The sequence below is a fragment of the Pleurodeles waltl genome, chromosome 8 (genome assembly GCF_031143425.1).
Source record: "Pleurodeles waltl isolate 20211129_DDA chromosome 8, aPleWal1.hap1.20221129, whole genome shotgun sequence".
In the NCBI taxonomy this organism is placed as follows: Eukaryota; Metazoa; Chordata; class Amphibia; order Caudata; family Salamandridae; genus Pleurodeles; species Pleurodeles waltl.
The window spans coordinates 1,351,985,747-1,352,008,149 of NC_090447.1; the positions used below are offsets into that span (position 1 = coordinate 1,351,985,747).

Here is a 22,403-nt window from a genome sequence, read left to right on the forward strand (position 1 = left end):
GTGTTAAATAATCCCTGAATTCTTAATTCAGGAAGCAGATTTCTATAATGAAATCTTTGAGACAACAGAGAACTCAGTTCGCAGAGTGGGGAGGATGCGAGGGTTGTTCCGGAATCTGCAGTTTGATCCTGTCTCTACCAGATAATGTGTTTCCATAGGTAAGTAACTTGTTCATCTGTTAGAGACATCTAGCCACAAATTCTTTCCTTTAGACTCAGATACCAAAGTCATACCATCCCCAGAGGAGGGTCTGCAAACTGATTCCATTAAAAGTCTTTAACTAGAACAAAACCAGTCTAGAACAAGAGGAAAAAACTGGACATTCATAAGAGGTAACCAAACGCATACCCTATCCTTAAGGACTGTGGAAGGAGTACAGGTGAACAAAGCAATTAAGTTACTGAAAAGCGTGGGGAAAGCGTTTTCCATGGCAGTAATTTAACTGAACAATAACATAATCTACAACATAATAACCTGTGAAAGGGACCACTTGTAAGGAAAGTCATAAGACCTTGCAAAGCATGGGAATAAAATTATCTGTGGCAGTAGGGCAACTTTATATTCGAAACCAACTCACAAATATAAAATATTTGCAGTCATAATGGGATCCAAACCTATGCGTGTTTAATGCTTAGAGATCCAGGATCAGCAGGCCATGCCACTGAGCAATGCTTCTTTACCTAAGAAAAACCCATCCTAACCAGATCTACTCTGTAAAAACACAGAGAAAGAACTACCTCCCGTCTAGAAAGCATAAAACAAATTGCTTATAAAAAGAAGTCAAAGACCACAAAATCAGCTATTGGTATAGAACCAGTTTTTTCCCCAAAGAAAAGCAATATGGATATTATGAATAACTCTAGGACCGTCTGTAATATATAATACACAAACAAATAAAAGAAATAAATGCCTATGTACCAACAAGAGAAAATGTAATAGGTATGTATATAAAAACAAATCAAGTAATCAGCCAGACAGTGCTGACATAACAGGATGGAGTAATACAAGGCATCATACAACTCAGAAAAGTAACAGTTACTCAAGTTGTTAGAGCAATGTAATTTGTGTGCGTAGCTCACCATCAGGCCAATGGCAATATAAAATTGAATAAGACAGTAGATATGAAAAAGAAACCTTGTCTGCATAGTGAAAAAAGGCTGCTACATGAATCCATAATAATGAAGAGAGACCCAGATACATAAAGCCTAAAACAGTTCTGCACCTAAGCCAAAACGTTAAAGGATCCTATATGAAAAAAACAATCAGACTGAGTCATAGAACAACAATCAATTGGCATATTCCATCTAGGGACAAAACACCCCACAGAGGTGGAAGCCCAAAACTAGAAACAATTTAGATTAAGATGAATTATGGAAATTATTGCCACCCATAGAAGAGCAATTGGCAATTAATGTCTCTACCAAAATTAGGAGACAGTACAAAACCATATGTTCTAAGACAAACAGCTACTCCCCTCATTAACCAATTTATATGGATGTTCCCCAAAGAAGGAAAAAACACCACTAGAGTAGAAACTCCTTCAGAAAAGAAGGACATTTAACAGTAACACAAAACTGTAATGATAACCCTCACAGAGTCAAGTGCAAAATAGACAACAAAAACTGAAATGGATATATGAGGGAGCCTTAATACAAAACACCTAAATGTCTTAAAGCCCAGGAAGATGTTAACGCTCTGGCCTACAACATGCCTGACATTGCAAAAGTACAGAACTTTGCTACCACAAATACGTAATACTGCATATCATTTAAAAATGAAGCAAGCACCAGTAGCAGAACTAGGACACCACGTAGACCACTAATTTAGGTCACAAGCCATCCTTCTTGAAAATACAAGAAGCATTTTGTGGCATTTAACCTCATTGCTGCATAATTCTATCAATGTAAGCTCATGCTATTGATGAATTAGAAGATAAGGTTGCGCATATACTATCTAGATAAAAGTATAAGGGACACCCCAAAATATTAAACGAAGGGAAAACAAGAGGTTTAATGTAAATAACATCTTACAAATAAATTAATCATATACACAGACTCCAGTGGAGTTATAATGATCAAAAGTTCCCCATAAGGCAACTAAAAACCCTGAATTTACGTCATCTTAATTTAAAAAGAATAAACATTTTACTAAGACTGAAATTCTGTTCCCTCAAAATGAGGTTTTGATACTTTACTTGCTGAGCAACCCCGGCTCAATATGTATAAATGCTCACTAAGCATACAAAAGATATTCCACTTAGAGCAAGGTACATACCATGATGGCAATCCACTCTTAAGCACAAGCTCCTCCTCGGAGTAAAGAAAAAACTGAATGACCTGTATCATCAGTTATCAATCCCGTAACAATATCAAAAAGAGAATATATTTGGAAAACTGTCATCGACAGACCTGAGATAGGAAATCACCAATTCTGCACCAAGGAATAACTAATAACTAATTACTTAAATGACAGTCACTTATCATGGAATAGTAGGTTCTAACTTTAAACTTTATCACTCCACTTGAAATGAGGAGAGAGGCAGAGAGAGAGAGAGCCAGAGAGACAGAGACTAAGAGAGAGAGAGAGAGATATAGAGAGAGTGTGTGTGTGTGTGTGTGTGTATAAAAAAAAAAAAAAAACATAGTGGCGGTCGCCAATAGTTAGTTATAGTTAGGACCAAGTTTCAATAGAAAGACTGTTTTTTTGTTTTGCTAATAACTTTGGCGTCGCTTGACAAATCTTCATGAAGGGCGCGAAATATAGTTACCTTACGGCACGAGTTATAGTTACTTGAGGTAACTCTAACTATAACTGGTGAATTTCTATGGTTTCATATGTTTAAAATGTGAATCTAACTATAATGTACCTGTAACCTTTGTTTTTTAAGTGAATTTCTATGGGGTTATTTAAATTCTATTTCCTAACTATAACATCCTGTGACCTTTGTTTGTTTCTGTGAACATATATATATATATATATACATAGACATACATATATCTTTTACTATCCTAACAAGTCTGACAAAAGGATCATAATAATACATGTAAAGAACAACAGGCTTTTATCCATAAACTATAATATCTGCATTAAGCAGAAACACTACACTGGGTGTCACTAGAAGGTATATTTATTCCAACGTAATTTGAATGAACATACCTTTTGTGAAAAGTCGGAAAGAAGGAAACATGTCATAACATTCAAAGATATGTCTGGTGTCTTTGCCACACCGACCAAAGGAGGTTGAACAGTACTGCCCAAAGGATTTTGACACCCTATATCCTCTCCTTCAAAACTTGTTTTCCTGCAGGAAAAACAGTAATAGGTTGTATAAGAACAAATGGAGAGTTGTTTAAAGCTGTAGGCTCCATCGGTGCTGCATCCGATGCCGTCTGGCAACGTTGCAGCATTGTTTCAGCATTGTGAAGGGTGATGGGTTCGAAAACGATCGATGCTGCCAGAATTGTCATTCGACGCTCTCTCAATGCCTCTGGACAGGAACCACAATCCTTGGAGTCATAGTTTTCTCTGGGGCACCACAAACAAATGGAATGAGGATCCGTGACCGGCATCTGTCTGCCACAAGATCCACAGGCCTTAAACCCCTAAGCCATCAAGAAAAACCCACACTGTGGCCCAGAAAAAGGCTCCCTAACCGCTTCAGATCCACATTGCAAGCGTGCAAAAGAAGGAACTGACTTTGGTGTGTCGGAGAGGGGGGTTATATGGACTCCGTGTCAACATCACATACAGTGGACGACATCGATACGGTGTTGTGCGGCGCCCACTTCCAATGCACAGAACAAAAGTTTACATATCCAGTCTGGCGCCTAGAGAGGATTCTAAAGTAAGGAATCTGTGGCTAGATGTCTCTATCAGATGAGGGCTGTTCCCTTTTGGTGGGTTTTTATCAGCAAATATAGGTTTAAACCTAAAACAGGATAGCCTAATTATAGTTGCACCCATTTTTGAATCGTCTTGTTTAGTAATTTCAAAACTTTCCAGACAGTCACTTATAATCTAGCATCAGTGTTCTCTGCAATTCAATTGTTTCTCTTCCTAGTGAGTGCATTAAAATAGTGCTAACACTCATGGTGCTGCCTCCAAAACAAATATAAGCAAAAGTCAGGCAAAGTTATGATTAGATTTGATTCAGTGATATTCCATAACAATTCTAAAAAAGAGGACACATTTACATGAATTGGAGACTGCTTCTTAATAATACCTTGCCTACTAGGAGGGCTTAATCAATAAACTTGTTATGACCACTGAGACCCAACCCGCAATCCTAGCTGGGCTATGTAAAGTACCTCCCTCTAATATTAGAAGTGTTGTAACACTACATTCCTTTCAATAATCCCATGTTGACTAGATCACTATCACTAGGGGGATCTATGCAAACCAGATTTTTACTGTTATCATATGGTTACAAGTCTTAGTTGATGAATTAATACATGTAGAATAGGCGTTACACGCTTTTGGAATTAAAACATCGGAGTAGCATACTTTTTCCAAGCGTTTGATTAGAGTACCCCAAGAATAAAATATGTCTGTGGGTGAATAAATGATGTTAGCAGTTAATCCTGAATCCCCCTTTTTTTTTTTTATTCAGTGTGAGCCCTAACGCCATAAATTAAACCCATCACATATTTTTAAAGACCTAGTGTCAAACCCCAAATGACCTCTTATAAAAGTAAATATGTTTGATATTGGGTAATGAAATAACTTTATTTCCCAGCAAGGGTCTGATGGGTTTATCTGACACAAGGGACCTAATTAACAAAAAAAGTAGTAAATCTGCTCTTGTAGATTTAAATCTTTAAATCTATGAATGGGTGCTCATTTACTCATTTTTGCAATTCACAAACATTTCTAGAAGAATGACAGCTAAGCTGTGCCAGGCATAGGTTTGAGGCTTGCCTCTGGGAATGTCATGTGATTATTCCCAGTGGCTCCTATTCCTCCTGTAAGCAGATCTCCATCCCTGGAAAGAAGGCACAGAGGAAGGAAGCCCCAAGTGCAAAAGCACAATATTTCATTTTTTTTTCTCTGCAGGGAGAACATTTTTCCCTGTCCCCTTCCCAACATCGAGTGGAGGTACTCCAACCCTTTGCCAACCACTTCCAGGGTGTTATGCCATTAATGGAGTTTGACCAATGACTTTGTGTTTCACCACTGCGCATATTAGTTGCTCAATGTTCACCAGTAGCACATTGTATGTTTTGTTCAGCCTAGCCGCCTATTGGCTTTGACATGGCATTAGCCATTACTTTCTGTATTCAGTTTAGCCGCCTATTGGCTTTGACATTGCATTAGTCATTACATTCTGTATTCTGCCTATTGGCTTTGACATGATGTATTCAGTTTAGCCGCCTATGGGCTTTGACATTGCATTAGCCATTATATTCTGTATTCTGCCTATTGGCTTTGACATGATATTATACATTGCATTTTGTATTCAGCTTAGCTGCCTATTGGCTTTGACATGATATTAGACATTGCATTTTATATTCAGCTCAGCTGCCTATTGGCTTTGATATGACATTAGACATTGTATTTGATATTTAGGTTAGCTGCCTATTGCCTTTAACGTGGAGTTAGACATTGCAGTTGAGAATCCAAGTTGTATTTTTCCAAGCTGTGTTTTGCACAAGATGAACCAAGATGTTTTGTTCTCACAGTAGACTAGACCTGATAAGAGAGGGTACATTGGTTGTTTTTCTCTCCGCTTGAGCTTGGGAAGAGGAGCAGTCTCGGAGACCTGGCCAGTCTCCAAAGGCTTGCGTAGTTTTCCCGAGTCTGAGAGGAGGGGGCACACCTTTGTTGCGAATGTCACAGGCTGCAGAGATTCAGATTAGGATCTGCCTGACTTCGTGCTGGAGCTTGGCGCCAGTTGCCAGCATCCCGTGTGGGTAGATAAATCTCTTTCTCGCAGCTGACAGGGAGTCATCAGCTTGCAGACCCTAGAAAGATGAAGCTGTAAATAGTTTCTCACACGGTGAAGTATTTGTTTTGCTTTGCATTCAATATCTTATAAATATAACCTGCTGTGTATATTGCAAACTGATATATTTGGTTTTCATTAACGTGTGCTTGAAATCTACTAATCCGTCATTAACGAAATCGCGGTTGGGGAAGAATTAACAAAAATAAACGTCTTCTTTGAACTCAGAAGTGCATTCCTGGTATGTTATGTAAGTGCTAAGAACTAGATAAAAGCAAAAGCACTACACAGGGTAGGATGAGATCGGATTGTACTTTAGTAATTCCCACAATGCATAGATATTTGTGGGCGTTTCCAGACATCCAAGGGAAAAAGCACCCTGGAACCCACTTCCCACTGTTTGAGTGGTGGAGACATCCACACTCATGAATGCATTGACAGCTACCAGAAATTCCTTTGTGGATTCCGAGCAGATATAAAAAAGATAACTTGTCCACTGAAACCTCTGGCTAAGGTTTATAATATAAAGTGAATGTTCCTAAGTCTTTATTGGAATCTCATGAGTGGAAAAGACATGGCTTATGTAGAGAGACTTCTCCCTGAATTACTATACATTTATCATTGGCACTTCTCTTTCTTCCCTCGAAAACCATTCTGAGGCAAAAATGTGATCTAAACGTCCTATAATCCAGTAATTCCTGCCTGCGGGCCAATCAATTACCTTTATGTGTCTTTGATTTTCTAGGCTGGGATAATTGAGGCCTGCAACGTGACCTATGTATTTTGGTGAACTGGGTGTTTTACTTTAGGCGCTCCTTGACAGAACAGACTGAGCACATTCATCTGATCCAATGCAGTATGTTGTTTGAACATGTCACACGAGTGCACCACTTTTCTTTCGGGAAGCTCCCAACCAACCAACTGTATGAAATGTTCTACTTTCTGTGGTTTCAATAAGTTAATTTCTTTAGATATCACTGTCATGAACTCTTTAGCTTGTTTCATAGGTCTTTTAAACTCAAACTTGACTGCTTCGAGAAGAAATATTGCAAACAGTGCTTCTTTACTTGATTGGATAGCACTATTTACCTCCATTGTCAATATTTGTTTCAGTAAGCATTACTGAAGGATCTCTAGTGGATGGAGGGGTATTTAGATGGCCTTAGTTTTTCTCCTCAAAGTATGTTTTCTTTTCCGCCTAGTATCACTGATTGAGTATGACCCAACTGTAGGAAGCAGGCCTGGTGTGTGGTAAATACCTAAGGTATTATCATCTTATACCAGGTCCAGGTATCCCCTTATTAGTGAAGTGTAGGCAGTGACTAGAAGCCAGGGTCTCTAGAGGTAGCTGTAGATGAGCAGCCAAGGTTTATCTAGGAGACATGCAAAGCTCATGCAATACTACTTATATTCATGCAGCACTTACACACATGAAAGAACCACACAGTGTTACAAAAATAAAGGTACTTTATTTTAGTGACACAAATACTAAAACACTAGATAGACAACTCTCCACGTAAACACACTAACGTATGTACAGTAGTAATCAGAAATAGGCAAAAAAAGTAACAGAAAACAGTGAAAAGTAATAGGCAATACTGAAGGCCTAGGGAGAGACCAAACCATCTATTAAAAAAAGTGGAATGCAAAAATTGGGTGCCCACTCATGTAAGTAGAATCGGTAGAGGGAAGCTGGAGGTACAAGGAAACCCCAAAGGTAAGTACTAGAGGCGCTCCCCAGCAACCAGGAGGAAAGAGGTAAGTTACTGGTCCTACCCAAACCAACCCAGAGGACTTCAGAGAAGGATACTGCAAGACTCGGACAAGACTGCAAGAAACCAAAGGTGGATCCTGAAAGAGGAAGACCTGGAAAAGAAAGGGGCCAAGTCCAGTTCCAGTTGAAGTGTCCGGTGGTGACAGGAGCCACTACCAACCCGTCTGTCGATGCAGGAGTTAGTCGACGGGGGAGACGATGACGGTCAGCAGTGCAGCACTGGAGCCGGTGAAGAGTACCAGGGTGATGGAGTCGAGGTCCCATGTGGGATAAAGGACTGCAGTCAGTCTTTGGTATGGAAAAACCACCAACAAGCCTTGACAAAGGCAAATGCTGAGGTTGGAGGAAAAGTGGAGCTGCCGGGGACCAGCAAGGTCCAAGGGGGACTCAACCTACGGGGAGAGTCCCAGGTGATCCTCAGCAGTGCAGAGAGTCCAACGAAGAATAGGCATCTCCCACAGAAGACCCACACGCGAGGAGCCTAGGAGTTGCAGAGATGTCCACGGCAGCACACCTCAAGAGAGGTCCCTCATCGCAGGAGAAGCAGGCAGAAAGCTGTGCATCGCAGGGAAGAGTGCTGGGAGCTGAGGCTACATGGAGCCTGAAGATCCTTTGGAGGAGATTCCATCAAGCCTTCGTACCTGCAAGAGATGCGGTGCACGAGGATACTGTACTTTGTGGGAAGGCAAGGGCTTACCTTCACAAAAGTTGGACGGCTGGCAGAGAGGACAAAGGGGACCACTCCAGACCACCACCCGTGATGCAGGATCCATGCAGCTCAGGTCGAGAGGAGATCCACGCAGCCGGTCGTCGTCGCAGTTGGTACCTGAGGATGCAGGGGAGTGACTCCTTCACTCCAAGGGAGATTTCTTCTTGCTTCTTGTGCAGACTGAAGACTTGCCGCCCTCAGAGGATGCACAGCCGGAGAAATGTTGCCGTTGCTGAAAGGAGCCGGAGAAACATTGTTGCAGAGCAGAGTCGTCGCTGTAGCTGCAGATTGAAGATTCCTGTGGAGTCCTGTTGCGGTTCCAGTGGTCAGACGTCGAAGTAAACAGTGCAGAGGAGTCCTGCTGAAGCCTTGCCCGTCGAATCTAAGGACCCACCCAAGAGGGAGACCCTAAATAGCCCTGGAAGGAGGATTGGTCACCTAGCCAGGTGACCACCTATGAGGAGGGGGCTCTGACATCACCTGCCTGACCTGGCCACTCAGATGCTCCCAGAGGCCTCTGACCACCTTGGGCTCAAGATGGCAGAATCAGGACGCCATCTGGAGGAGCTCTGGGCACCACCCCTGGGGTGGTGATGGACAGGGGAGTGGCCACCCCCCTTTCCATTTTCCGGTTTCGCACCAGAGCAGGGACTGGAGGTCCCTGAACCGGGTCAGGCTGGTTTATGCTAGGAGGGCACCAAATGCGCCACTCAAAGCATACCAGTGGCTTGGGGAGGTTACCCCTTCCAAGCCATGTAACATCTATTTCCAAAGGAAGAGGGTGTTACCTCCCCCCCCCACCACCACCAAAGGAAATCCTTTGTTCTGCCTTCCTGGGCTTGAACTGGTCAAGCAGCAGGAGGGCAGAAACCTGTCTGAGGCGTGGCAGCAGCGTGGGCTGTCCAGAAAACCCCAGAAGGTTGGTAGGAGCAATGCTAGGGATGAGATGAGCCCCCAGAGTGCACGGAATCATACAACCAATACTGGCAACAATATTAGGGTATGATTCTGACATGTTTGATACCAAACATGCCCAGGTTCGGAGTTACCATTATGTAGCTGGACATAGGTAGTGACCTATGTCCACTACATGTGTAAAATGTCATCCCCGCACTCACGAAGTCCAGGAAAATGGAGCTGGAGTTCGTGAGGAAACCTCTGCTCATGTAGGGGTTCCCTCACACATAGGTACATGCACCCTGCATCTGGGCCAGGAGGGCCTGGCATAGGGGTGACTTACAGTGACCTGGTGCAGTGACCTGTAGTGAAAAGGGTGCAATGGCAGACCTGCAGATACACTTTGCAAGGGCTTCCCGTGGATGGCATAATGTATGCTGCAGCCCATGGGGGATCCTTGGTGCCCCAATGCCCTGGGTACCATATATTAGTGACTTACAAGAGGGGCACCAGTATGCCAAATGTGGGGTGTTTGTGGTCCAAGCACCAAGTTTAAAGGGACAGAGCACAATCAATGGGGTCCTGGTTAGCAGGATCCCAGTAAACACAGTCAACACATACTAACAGGCAAAAAGTGGGTGTAACCATGCCAAAAGAGGGTCCTCTCCTACACCCACCTATTCCACGTAAACATCATAAATTCATGTAAGCGCACCAGTGTGTAATCAACAGTGCATGTCCAGATGAAGAGATAGTTGAAAAGCAAATCCCAATAGAAAAGTGATGCACTCGAACAACTGGTGCAGTGCCACTTCTCGAGGAGATACAAAACTGTGGCGCAGATTCTCAGAAAGTAAGTAAATCTACAGCTGGGGTTTTCAAAACATGCCCTGGTGTAGAGTTACTCATTTTTGGGATTCAAAAGGTTTACCAGGTAACAACTGGAAACTGTCGAAAACCTGCTTGGTAAGTGAAAATGGCACCTCATAACCTTTTCTTTCCTTTTGTTGGTCTCACAAGGGGACATACTTGTCCTTAACAAGAAACCACTTGGGTGATCATGTCTGCTTTCTGTCATGGAAACGGCTATTCCTATCATTGTCTTGAGTAAATACATTTTCAACTTCTCCAGGACAAGAAAGGGTCGATCGAAGGTGAGGTTGTGAATACCTGCTGAGCACGACAGTTCTGGACACGCCTGACAGTCGATGTAGGCAAAAAAAATCTTTCCTATAACGGATTAAGAGTGCAAAACCAACATTAGCTCAAAAGTGGTTTTACAACTGCGAAAAAGGCTATTTGCCCTTGTGAGCTAAAGTTACAAGTGAAAATATCTTTAAGACTCAAGATCTGTGCACCCAAATAATCTAAATTTTGGAACCACCAAATTCTCAGGAGGCATGGTATTGCTCTCAGTCTGGACCTAGAAACTACTTGAGAAAGAACAACAATAAATTAAGTCACAAGGCCCACAAAATGGGAGAAAGAACTTGCAGATGATAAGTGGGAATAGGAAAACACAAATTTAAATTTCTGAGGTGAAATAAGGTTGATAAGAGCAAAAATGACGAGTTTACCTTTTCATGCTAACCCAAGATGTATCGAAGATTCCCATCAAGCGAAGCACGCCTTCAAGTATATCTCGGATAACATCGGGGGGCATACGTAATGATCGGATTTCTGACAAAGCCTCTGGCTTTATGTTTCCAACTGCTAACTTCGCTTCGTTCACGAGAGGCTTCAGAAAAAGAAAAACAAATATCAATAAATAATACGAGAGCGCACGTGGCTATCCGCAATTGCACATTGTCTACGAATGTGACACACATCATAGACTTTGTGTTACCTCGCAACTTCCTGAAAAACATTTTATTCATACAACAGTGCAAAAGCTGTTCAATTTAGGCAGTAAACAGCGCCAATGTGATGCATTTAACACTTTTAGGAAACCTGTCGCGGTCATTTATTTTGTTTTATTGCAAATCTGTTCAGTGTTTTATAAATAAATAAAAAAACGAAACAATCGAGCTAGCTTGACAGCTGGGTTTGTAAAGTCTATTTTCAAAAGTAAAACGCACCTCAGTTTATTAGAAGCTGTTTCTTCATCTCCCAGTTGCCGTTTGTTAATCATTCAAACATTTCGCTAAACATAAGAAGCTGATTGGCTAGGAAAGCTTAACAATTTCTGTCACAGCCACCATTACAGGACACAAGCAAGTTGTAAACCAGCATTAAAAATGTTTAGAGGACAGAAGTAGATCACCCCAAATCTATGTGTTTAAAGAAAATCCCAGGGGAAAGGAAAATGTTTTGTTGCAAAGTTAACTGTCAAATAGTGATGCAGTTTCGTTATTAAGCTGCAGACCTAAAACCTATTTTTAAGGGTCGAGCGCGCAAGTGCTCTGGCCCCTGTTGTAATCTCTCTGTGGGCTTTTAAACATGCCCATGTCACGCCCATCAGTTTGGTTGGTTCGTGAGGTTGCCTTTTAAAATTTGCTTGATTTCAATTAGTGAAAGGCATGCATACGTCATGCCTTTTCTGGTGTTTAGCCCTCCTTGAGAGGGCCTGTAAACTATTGAAAACATACGAGGCTCTGTGTTTTCCGCATTGCTCCTGGACTACTTTTTCTTTTTATTTACTACGCAGCGCGATCTCGCTGGGCAGTAGTCGAGCGCTTTGCATGACATCGACTATGTTACATGGATAAGTACACTTTTACCGGTTACATGGATAATTGCACTTTTGCCGATATGTTTGTCTGCGAGCGAACTTCTGTGCCCTTTTGTGTGTCTCCTTCATGCTTGTGGCGGCCGTCGGCTCGCTTATGTGAAACTATTTTACTTTTCATTTTCAGTTTATTTGGCAAGAAAAGTCCGGTTAGGAGTTTACAACACTAATAGCTCTAACTAGAGCAAATGCGAGATCCATCGCATTGCAAATGCTTGTTCGTTTATGTCGCCCAACTGCGTTCAACACAAAAGTAACTCAGTCAGAAATAAAGTTTCTCCTTTCATTGTTTTCTGAAATTGCATACTATGTCCCCATATCAACTGTGCATACCCTTTAACAGTGTTCAGCAATTATTGGTCACAGGGCATGATCGAATGTCACGTACTGTGACCACTGGCTGCTGAACGCTGTCCAGTCCCACAGAACACCAATCAAACAAGTAAGTCATCTGCAGTAACGCTTTTTCTGGGGGACACTCTATCTTCCGCAGATCACTCTAATTTAGAATATTCCCCTGACTGGATGCGAAGACCTATCAGCAATGCTCCTGGGCTCCCCTAAATGACACCATGCAGTTTAGCACTTGAATCGTGCGACCCATGAAATTAAGCGGGGGAGCCTCATATAAGCGCCACCCTTGTGTGATGATGTCAGATTCTTGTTGGACTCTTTCTGCAGCCCCAGACATGAAGCGTGAAATAATTCTTGGTAGTAGTGTGCAGATTCCTAACTTGGGACCTTTTTAGTTGTAAAAGAATTCCCTCTAAAGAACAGGGAGCTGGGAGGGTGGTGAGGAATCTGCAGTTAGATAGAGAAAGAGCGTTACTGAAGGTAAGTAACTTGTCCTCATAAATACTTCTAATTGCAGATTACTCACCAAGCAGTACTCCCAAAGTTGGAGAGTCTGGGAATGGACCCAGACTAAAATGCCCCCCAGGACCGAACAGGCACAACGTCCTTCCAGTCGAACCTGGCTGCCAAGGCAGTACTGCAGCATAAACATGAGCCCAGATGTTCATGTTGCTGCCTGACAGATGTCAAGGACAGGCACTCCCACTTGCCAATGCAGTGGTAACAGCCTTGGGCCTGGTGGAATGGACTCAGTCCTTATTGAGGCTGCTTTTTGGCCAGTGTGTAGCAGAGTTTAAGCCAGAGGACAGCCCATCTCAGCAGAATCCTCTTCTGCACAGCCTTTGCTTTTTCACCCTAGAGAACTCAACAAAAATCAGATGGTGCAACCGATGGTCCTTGGAATGTAAAAGCTTACAGCCATTCTGGGGTCAAATAAATAGAAAGGAGTCACAGCTTCAGGCAAGAAGACCGCCCAATTTTCTCAGCACCACTTTGGTCAGAAAAAAAATGTGGTGTAAGACAGTTGCACCAACACTGCCTGGAGTTCACTTAAGTGAGGAGCTGAAGTGCATCACAATGAGGAAGGCTGTCTTTAATGTTAGAAGATGCAAACAATAACTGTGCATCCGCTGGAAGGGTGTAAATGGTGAAACATCAAGACCAGGGTAAGGAAAGGCACCCCTAAAAGTGTGAGAGGAAACATGCGGTTCAAAACTTTAGTCAGCCGTATCACAATAGGTGATTTAAACTAAGTAAGGTGTTACTGTGGATTTAAGGGCTGAAACATCAAGACCAAGGTAAGGCAGGTATCACAAACAATTTGTAAGCAAACAAGGCCTTCTGGGGCTAAAGGCAAAACAAACAATGGAACATTCAACAGTTTAGCTTGAATGGAGTCTGTCTTGAGGGCTCCACACAAGGCCGCAACTTGTCCAGCACCCAGCATGAATGCAGAGATGCCTGGTGGCCAGAATGGCATTCCCCATTTCAGCTGACAGATCAAATGTAGGTAACTGCCACTACTCAATCTCCAATCATGGGCATGTAGTTTGGGCTCGTTCATGTGTAGGATCCTTCCCTGGTGCTGCAACAGGAGACCCACCTGAAGTAGGAGTCTGATCACATGGGTGATGTTCATGCCCAGAAGTTCCAGGTACCACACTCTCCCAGCTCAAACCAGTGTCACTAGGATCAGAACTGGGGGCAGAATAGGCAGGGGCCTAAAGGTGTACCAGAGTCTCAGGTTCCAGTCCAGCTGGAATACATCTCCTAGTATATTCTCCATGGTGGCAAAAGATCTAGCCAGGGTTCTTTCCACTGCTGGAAGATGCCGTATGCCACCTCAATATGTAGACACTATTCGTGATCCACCTGACATCACCGACTGAGCTTGGCTGCTCTGGCATTCAAGGATCCCCACAGGTGGTTTGTGATCAGGAATGTGCCCTGACATGCAAGTGAACTCCAAAGGCCCAAAGCCTCCTGGCACATGAGCTGTTTGTTACAGTACCACATAACAGTAGTGTTGTCCTTGAGAACCTGCACCAGCCTTCCTGTGATGGACGGCAGGAAAGCCTTCAGCTCCAAACTAATGGCTTGTAACTCTAATAGATTGATAAGGTGCCTGGCTTCCGCTAGAGACAGGGTCCTTTGATCGCCACCCCCCCCCAAGATGACATCTCCAACCCATAGTGATGCACCCATCTGCACTATGAACTCTGGGAGGGGAAAGATGAGTGGCTTACCACTGGACCAATTGCCCTCGAGGAGCCACCAAGATCGTAGGCTGGCCCATCTGCAACCTGAAAGGAATCAATCATATTTATGCACTGCTGGGCCCACTGGGACTTCAAATTCCTTTGGAGAGCCTCTATGTGCCACCTGGCATCATTGATCTGAAAAATACAGGAGGCGGAGGCCAGAAAACCTCGGAGCTGCTCTCAGATATACAAGTCTGAGGCTGAAACATTGGGATCATAGCCAGATTCTTCTGGATTCGCTGCAGCAAAGGGAAAGCCCTGGATTGAACTGTGTCCTGGACAGCCCCAATGAATGGTAACCTCTGCAATGAAGTCACGTGTGATTTCAGATCATTGATTGTGAAGCCAAATAATGACAAGATGTTTGCAGTCATCTGAACCTGAACTGACTGGAAAAACTGTCTTCAACATCTAGTCGTCGAGGAAGGGGAAAACTTGAACCCTCAATCTCTAACAGTGTGTTCTGACCACCACCTTTACTTTCATGAACACCCATGGGGCACTAATGTAGCCAAAGTGATGCACTGCGAACTGGAAATGTTCCTGGTCGACCTTGAACTGGTGATGTAGTAGAGCGGACAGAAAGAGTAAGAGGTAACTGTTCTGAACAATTTGTACAGCTCATCTCTCGAACAAGATGGACCGCTACCCTGGGAAGAAAAATGTAACCCTTTCCCCCACAGGATGGGTGTGTGCTACTAAGGGCAAACTAAAGCACCATAGAGGCACTGCAACAGGTGAAGGGGAATAGGAGAACTGGTGCCCCTGCTGGTGTGCCCGATTTCTGCCAGACCCACATCCTAAACCTCAAAAAGACAGAGGAAACTGCTGTATTGATTGAGGCAACAGGCGCTGTCTATACGTCAATCCTCAGAGCAGTCCCTAAATTTTCTAAATTGATGAGAGAACTGCTTAGCAGGGTCAACAGTCCCAGAAAGCGTGCAATAGTTCTCCTGTCCTTTAACCACTGAAGGACAAAATTTTCTTTTTTGCAATAAAGGCGTGAGGGATCAAAGGGTATAATCTTGACAAAAGTCTACACATCCCCCCCAAAATCCAGTGGAATGCACCCACCTGTGGCGGAGCAGCACAGCACTGGTGCCAACCACCCTCCCCAAACAGCCAGTGATGATTAGGCAAGCACAAAATCACGCACTTGGCTGTGTCTTGTCCATCATGTATTATTTGGGGCGGACAGCTTTTAAGATCTTATGGAACCTCCATCAAGATCTTGCTTGTTATGTCTATGCGTATAGCGGGACGAGTAAACAAACTGTGTGTCAAGTTTAGCTCTAGGCTGGCTGAAAATAACAGTTGTTTCACACAACTCTCAGTTGAGTTAGATTCCCTCTTGAGATGAGTTGTAAAGAAAGAATTAGAGTTAACCTTATTGGTAGATGCCTTCACCACTAAGCTCTCTAGAGTAGGGTACTTAGTTAGAAAATCAGGATTGCCAGATGCAAGCCTATGACTCTTGTATAATCAAGCAAATATCCTGTGAGACTCATTCAAGTGACAAACTGTGATACTCAAAGGTACGTTGACTGAACATATACGAAAATTCACCACATCTGGTCAAAAATCATGCAATATAAAATTGAGTTAATCAAGACCACTCTTCTCTTAGTTTCCAATTTAGTTATTTATTTGGAATGAAGTGCAATATATATATATATATATATATATATAGTGAAACAATACTGCCGATGATGCAGTGCTAAGAAAGGTGAACATATTAACAGAAATGTACATGGACACTAAACACACCCTTGGTTATTTCTTGACTCAATGAAGGAGCACATGTGGATTACCGCATACAAGCTTATGCATGTATTTGCTCAACCTTGGGACTTTTAGGGCCTCATTTACAAGGATTTTGTGCCGCATTAGCATAATTATTTTACGCCAAGGTGACGCAAAGCTGTCCTCCACCCCATATTTACAAACTGGTGCAATGTGTCCATTGTGCCAGTTTGTAAAGCCTTGTGCCACATTATACTTGTGCCAGGTATAATGTATGCAAGTAGGTGTTCCCCTGTTAAAAGCCCCGCAGAAATGGCACAATGAACTCTTTCATTTCACTGCGCCATGCTGCGCAAGCATAGCATCATTTTGTAACGCATGCTCAGGGCAGGCATTAAAGGAGATGTTGTGCTGTTGTCTATGGGGCCCTCTTAACATTGCTGGACTAGCATCAAAATGTTGACGCTAGTCCTGCAATGTTAAGGTTTAGCGCCACAACAGCGTCAGAATTTCAGATGCTGTTGTGGATACTTTGCGCCATGGAACACTGTATTGCAAATAGAGCACTCGTTGCACCGGCATAGTTGGGGGGGGCATACAGCGGCGCAAGAAAACTGGTGCATCGATCATAATGCACCAGTTTCTTGTAAATTAGTCCCTTAGTGTCTAATCTGTATTTTGTATTGCATGATTTTTTGACCACTTATGGTGAATTAACATATGATAGATCTTATTTCCTATAAGTAACACACTAGGTCATCATTTGAATGAGTTTCACTGGACATATGATTAATTATACACAATTTCCCTAGCATTTGTAGGTATATAGGATTGTCCTTGTTTAGTGTCAATAGCCTGTGATGCCTGGCCACCTCAATATTCAATGGCGGGTAGGGACAAGGTTTGGACCAAGTGCCCATCAAAGAGTCCGAGGGCCTCATTGACATGAAAAAAGGGTGTCAGGCCAGAGATGTAGAAGTTCTTTGAGAATATTAGTCTTGGGTTCAACACAGGGTAAACTGATATGCAGAATCTCAGCTGCCTTTTAAATCACAACTGCAAACGACACACACTATTCATTAAGAAGTACAAGAGTCAAACCCAAACCAGTATCAGGGGAGGTATCAAGCCAACTAGCCTCTTGTACATCTGTACAGAAATTATTGGCATCTGCATAATGAGGAGGAAGACCACCATCTTCAACCTCACCATCATCATCCCCTTCTGGAGTATCTGTTGGCACACCTGTCCAAGTAGAGGCATCATGCAGAATTAGGCGGTATGACAAAGGCTGCGCTTTAGTAAGTTCAAAGTACAACATCCATCGAGATCAGGATGAAGTGAGTCAGGGGTCAGACAATGGGACCAGAACCAGTTCTTCTGGCAATGAGGAATGATGACTTCACTCAAGTGTAGGTGTGGAAGTAGACATCTACAGCGGAGTCGCTACTGGACCCAGAACCAGGTCAATCAGCACCAGGGAACGCAACCAGCAGTAGCCTGACTGGAGGTCCCAGCAGATCTTAGGTATCATGAAGGAGCACCAGACAGACCCAGAAAAGCACAGAAAATCTGCAGAGTCACTTCTCCGAAGGCCTCAGTTTTCTGCAGTGTTGATGGCCTGGGAAACACAGAGCGCATTGGAATTAGCTGGGCGATTGCCTTCCTACTGAGGGACCTCACAGAAGCCCAGCAACCACCACAATGCCCTTGGGCCTTCTCCTTGGATAAGGAGTAGTGGAATGGGGACATGTCCTGCTTTGTTTTTTAAATTTTCTTTTGGACTTTGACTTACCAGAGGACTTCAAATGCAAAGTGAACCTCTCACACGAATGGCCACGGGGAGAGACTGGGGCCATGACGTGGAATGGGATCTACATGAAGGCTTCAGCTTCTGCTGATCCTCTGCAATTTACAAGTGCACCACCCTGTCCCAAACCGCCTTAGGGTGTCATGTCACACTACTTCGATCAGTGCCTTCAGCCCAGACACTAGAGACAAAACTCATGCGGATGCCTGACCAACATATGTTTCCTACAATCACAGCATGTTATTTTTGGAAAGAACATAGTTCCCTAGCACACCTATACTCCTTTTTGAAAATTGACAGTGTATTTAGTAGTGGAGCTCTGGACCCATCTCAGAAGATGTGAAAAGAAATGATCTGATGTTAGAATACAAAAGTAACGCTTATCCGTGACTCAGTTCCATCATTCCAGGGGAAGTACAGAGACAGCACAGAGTTGCACTGCACCACCTAATGACGCACAGGAGCATTGCTGAAAAGTCTCCGGATCCAGTCTGTCTCCTGGGGAATGTTTCAAAGGTGAGAAACCTGTAGTTAGACGTATCCTTCAGAAATACTAGCCTTTTAGTTGGGGGTGCCAGGCAATTGGTGGAGTGTATGGCCTCTGACCATGCACTGCACTTAGTGCAGTGCCCTCAAACCACTTATGCACAGCTTTCAGCCAAGCACAATAGGCACTGTGATCAGGGAGTGTCCTTCACCAATGGCCTGTGCCCAGTGCCCTTGTTCTCTAACCCACAGAGTCTTCATCATTCACAGTGGGCACTGGCAGGGAGCATGGATCATGCACTTCTCTCAGTCCTCTTACTCTGGAGCCCACTTAACATGACCGTTTTCAAAGCGAAGCATATTCAGGGTGAGACCTGATGCTATGACTTGTTCCTCATTCCTGTGCTACCGGTCTTACTGCACATAATATTGAGCTTTGCGTTTTAACATGCTATTGGTACAGGGTGTGGCCTTCAGTGATGCCCTGTACCCATCCATTGTGCCTCAAGCCCACTGGTCACAGCTTTCAGTTGAGCAGAGCATGTAGTGCACAGGGCAACGCTTTCAGACATGTCCCTCTGGAGCCCATTATGCATGCAGGTCTTTAGGCTGGTGGCATTGGGTGCAAGGGTTATTTGTGAGCCAAACGCTGAAGTAATCCATTCCGCTGTGTATAGTACTGTGCACAACCTTAGGCACATGACATGGAGTGAGGGCTTCAGCCTTTCCTTCTGTCCAGTGTCTGCGCCCCTCAACCCACTGCAGATGGCCACACTTCGAGACCCTAGTCTTATGCTAAGTACTTGCAACCATGTACAGTCTGGACTGGGTACATGACGCATCTGTCTCATATGCCCTGTGTTGATTTCACGTGCTCCTGAACCCTCTGTGCAAATCCTTCAGTTGTGCACATAAAGCAATGGAAATCTTTCCCAGATGTTATGACCTGAACCCACTGGGCACAGGTAATGTCCATACACATCAGGCACTGAATGTAGAGCACTGCATTTGGCCATAAAGTGCACCCAACCACTAGGCAAGGTCAAAGGCTGTGCACAACAGACATTAAGCTTCGTTTGTCTCTTTCTACTTAGTGCACTTTCTACAACGAAATTGTTATTAAGGTTGTTGTTTTACAGTTTGAAGTTGGTAGCCCCTTATTGTGGCTTGTGAGCAACCATCATTTTAGGATGATTGTCTTAACATGGTGGCTAGGAGGTGGCATTCTATTGTTCAACAGCTGCAACGTCCAAACTGGTGCTGTTTTTGGTGGTTTAAAAAATGTTTCCAGACGATCAAGCGTTTCTGTTATCACTATTATTATAGGAACATACAGAAGCTATTAGCCACACCACTCCTCCTTTCTCAGCCACCACATTTCTCCACTAGCATAGGCACAGTATACAAACAAGTAAGTCTATTGCAATAGTCACAATAGATGAGGCTAATGTGAATGTCATCAAGCAAAATATTGTTTCTCATATAGTTATTACTAACGGTACATAAGAAGCTATCAGCCAGGTTGGCCTTCCTCTTCCACCCAACTGATGCAGAAAAATGTGGGCCAGGGCAATTGGTATTCCCCTAGCTCTTGGAGGTGACAGCTGTTCTAGTGTCCCAGGACTGGAGCAATCATGTTCTGGCCTTTGGACATGTGAGGTATGCAAGGAAGCAGACAAGTGATGTCCCTTATTCAGCACCTAGGGTGGAGATGGTGGGATGCGATTGTGCCACAGAAACCCTCCCCAGTCCTTAGCAAGGTGGAAGAGATGCAGAAATGCATCTCTCAAAACCACTGACAATGCTAGGATCTTGTCTTTACCCCGACCAGAGCAATTAAATTTTTCCTAGCTCTTGGACAGGGTAAAGAGGGTAATGGCATATTTTTTTGTAAAGAAGAGACAGGGCTTTTTGACATAAAGTAATTTCTGAATTGTGTAGTTGTAGGAGTTGTCTCTGTATATACTATCTCAAAGTAAAAGATAGTGTGCACAGAGTCCAAGGGTTCCCCTTAGAGGTAAGATAGTGTCAAAATTAGATAATTCTAATGCTCTATTTTGTGGTAGTGTGGTCGAGCAGTAGGCTTATCAGAGGGTAGTGTTGCGCATTTGTTGTTCACACACAGGCAATAAATAAGAACACACACTCAAAGACTTAACTCCAGGCCAATAGTTTTTATATAGAAAAATATATTTTCTTAATTTATTTTAGAACCACAAAATTCAAGATGTAAAGTAAATACATAAAATGCAAGGTACTCCACACAGGTAAGTAAGGAACTTTAAATTAGAGCAGTAACATACACAGTATAGGTTAAAATGGCAATAAGCTATTTTAAAAGTGGACACTGCAAAAATCAACAGTTCTTAGGGGAGGTAAGTATTGGTTAGTTTTTCAGGTAAGTAGGGCACTTACAAGTTCAAGTTCCTGGGCATAGGCAGCCCACCGTTGGGGGTTCAAGGCAACCCCAAAGTCACTGCACCAGCAACACAGGGCCGATCAGGTGCAGAGGTCAAAGGAGGGCCCAAAACACATAGGTGCCTATGAAGAACAGGGGTGCTGCGGTTCCAGTCTGCGCCTTCGGAGGGCAGACCAGGGGGGTTTTGTAGAGCACTGGGGGAGGACACAAACAGGCACACAAAACACACCCTCAGCAGCACAGGGGGGGCTGGGTGCAGTGTGCAAAGCAGGCGTCGGGTTGTCAATAGGAATCAATGGAGGGACCTGGGGGGTCACTCTAGCGGTGCAGGCAGGGCACAGGGGGGCTTCTCGGGCCAGCCACCAACTGGGTTAGGCAGAGGGTCGTCTGATGGACCCTCCCGCACTGGAGCTCGGTTCCTTCTGGTCCTGGGGGCTGCGGGTGCAGTGCTTGGTCCAGGTGTCGGGTTCCTTGTTTAAGGCAGTCGCGGTCAGGGGGAGCCTCAGGATTCTCTCTGCAGACGTCGCAGTGGGGGCCCAGGGGGATCCTCTTGGGCTACTCACGAGGTCGCAGTCGCCTGGGAGTCCTCCCTGTAGTGTTGGTTCTCTGGAGCTGGAGCCAGGGGCGTCGGGTGCAGAGTGTGAAGTCTCATGCTTCCGGTGGGAAGAGTGAGTTCTTTAAAAGTTGCAAGAAAGTTGCAAAGTTGTTGCTGTTTGTGAACAGTGCCGCCGTTTTCTGGAGTTTCTTGGTCCTTCGGGTTCAGGGCAGTCCTCTGAGGCTTCAGAGGTCGCTGATCCCTGTCGGATGCGTCGCTGTGCAGATTCTTTGAGTCTGGAGACAGGCCGGTAGGGCTGGGGCCAAGTCAGTTGTCGTCTCCGTCGTCTCTGCATGGCTTTCAGGTCAGCAGTCCTTATTTGTGTAGGTTGCAAGAATTTGATTTCCTGGGTTCTGGGGTGCCCCTAAATACTGAATTTAGGGGTGTGTTTAGGTCAGGAGGGCAGTAGCCAATGACTACTGTCCTGGAGGGGGGCTACACCCTCTTTGTGCCTCAACCCTGAGGGGAGGGGGCACATCCCTAATCCTATTGGGGGAATCCTCCAAACTCAAGATGGAGGATTTCTAAAGGCAGGGGTCACCTCAGCTCAGGACACCTTAGGGGCTGTCCTGACTGGTGGGTGACTCCTCCTTGTTTTTCTAATTATCTCCTCCAGCCTTGCTGCCAAAAGTGGGGGCAATGGCCGGAGGGGCAGGCATCTCCACTAGCTGGCATGCCCTGGGGTG

At 44.1% G+C, this 22,403-nt stretch overlaps 1 protein-coding gene across 2 annotated transcripts in view; it reads right to left on the reverse strand.

The window, feature by feature from the left end:
- Positions 1-22,403, reverse strand: part of DYNC2H1 (dynein cytoplasmic 2 heavy chain 1) — a 1,541,159-nt gene that overhangs the window by 736,098 nt on the left and 782,658 nt on the right. For both annotated transcript variants that reach the window (XM_069202358.1, XM_069202357.1), the window contains exon 57: positions 10,899-11,059. In XM_069202358.1, coding sequence (XP_069058459.1) covers positions 10,899-11,059 — 161 coding nt within the window. The remainder of the gene's footprint in view (positions 1-10,898; positions 11,060-22,403) is intronic.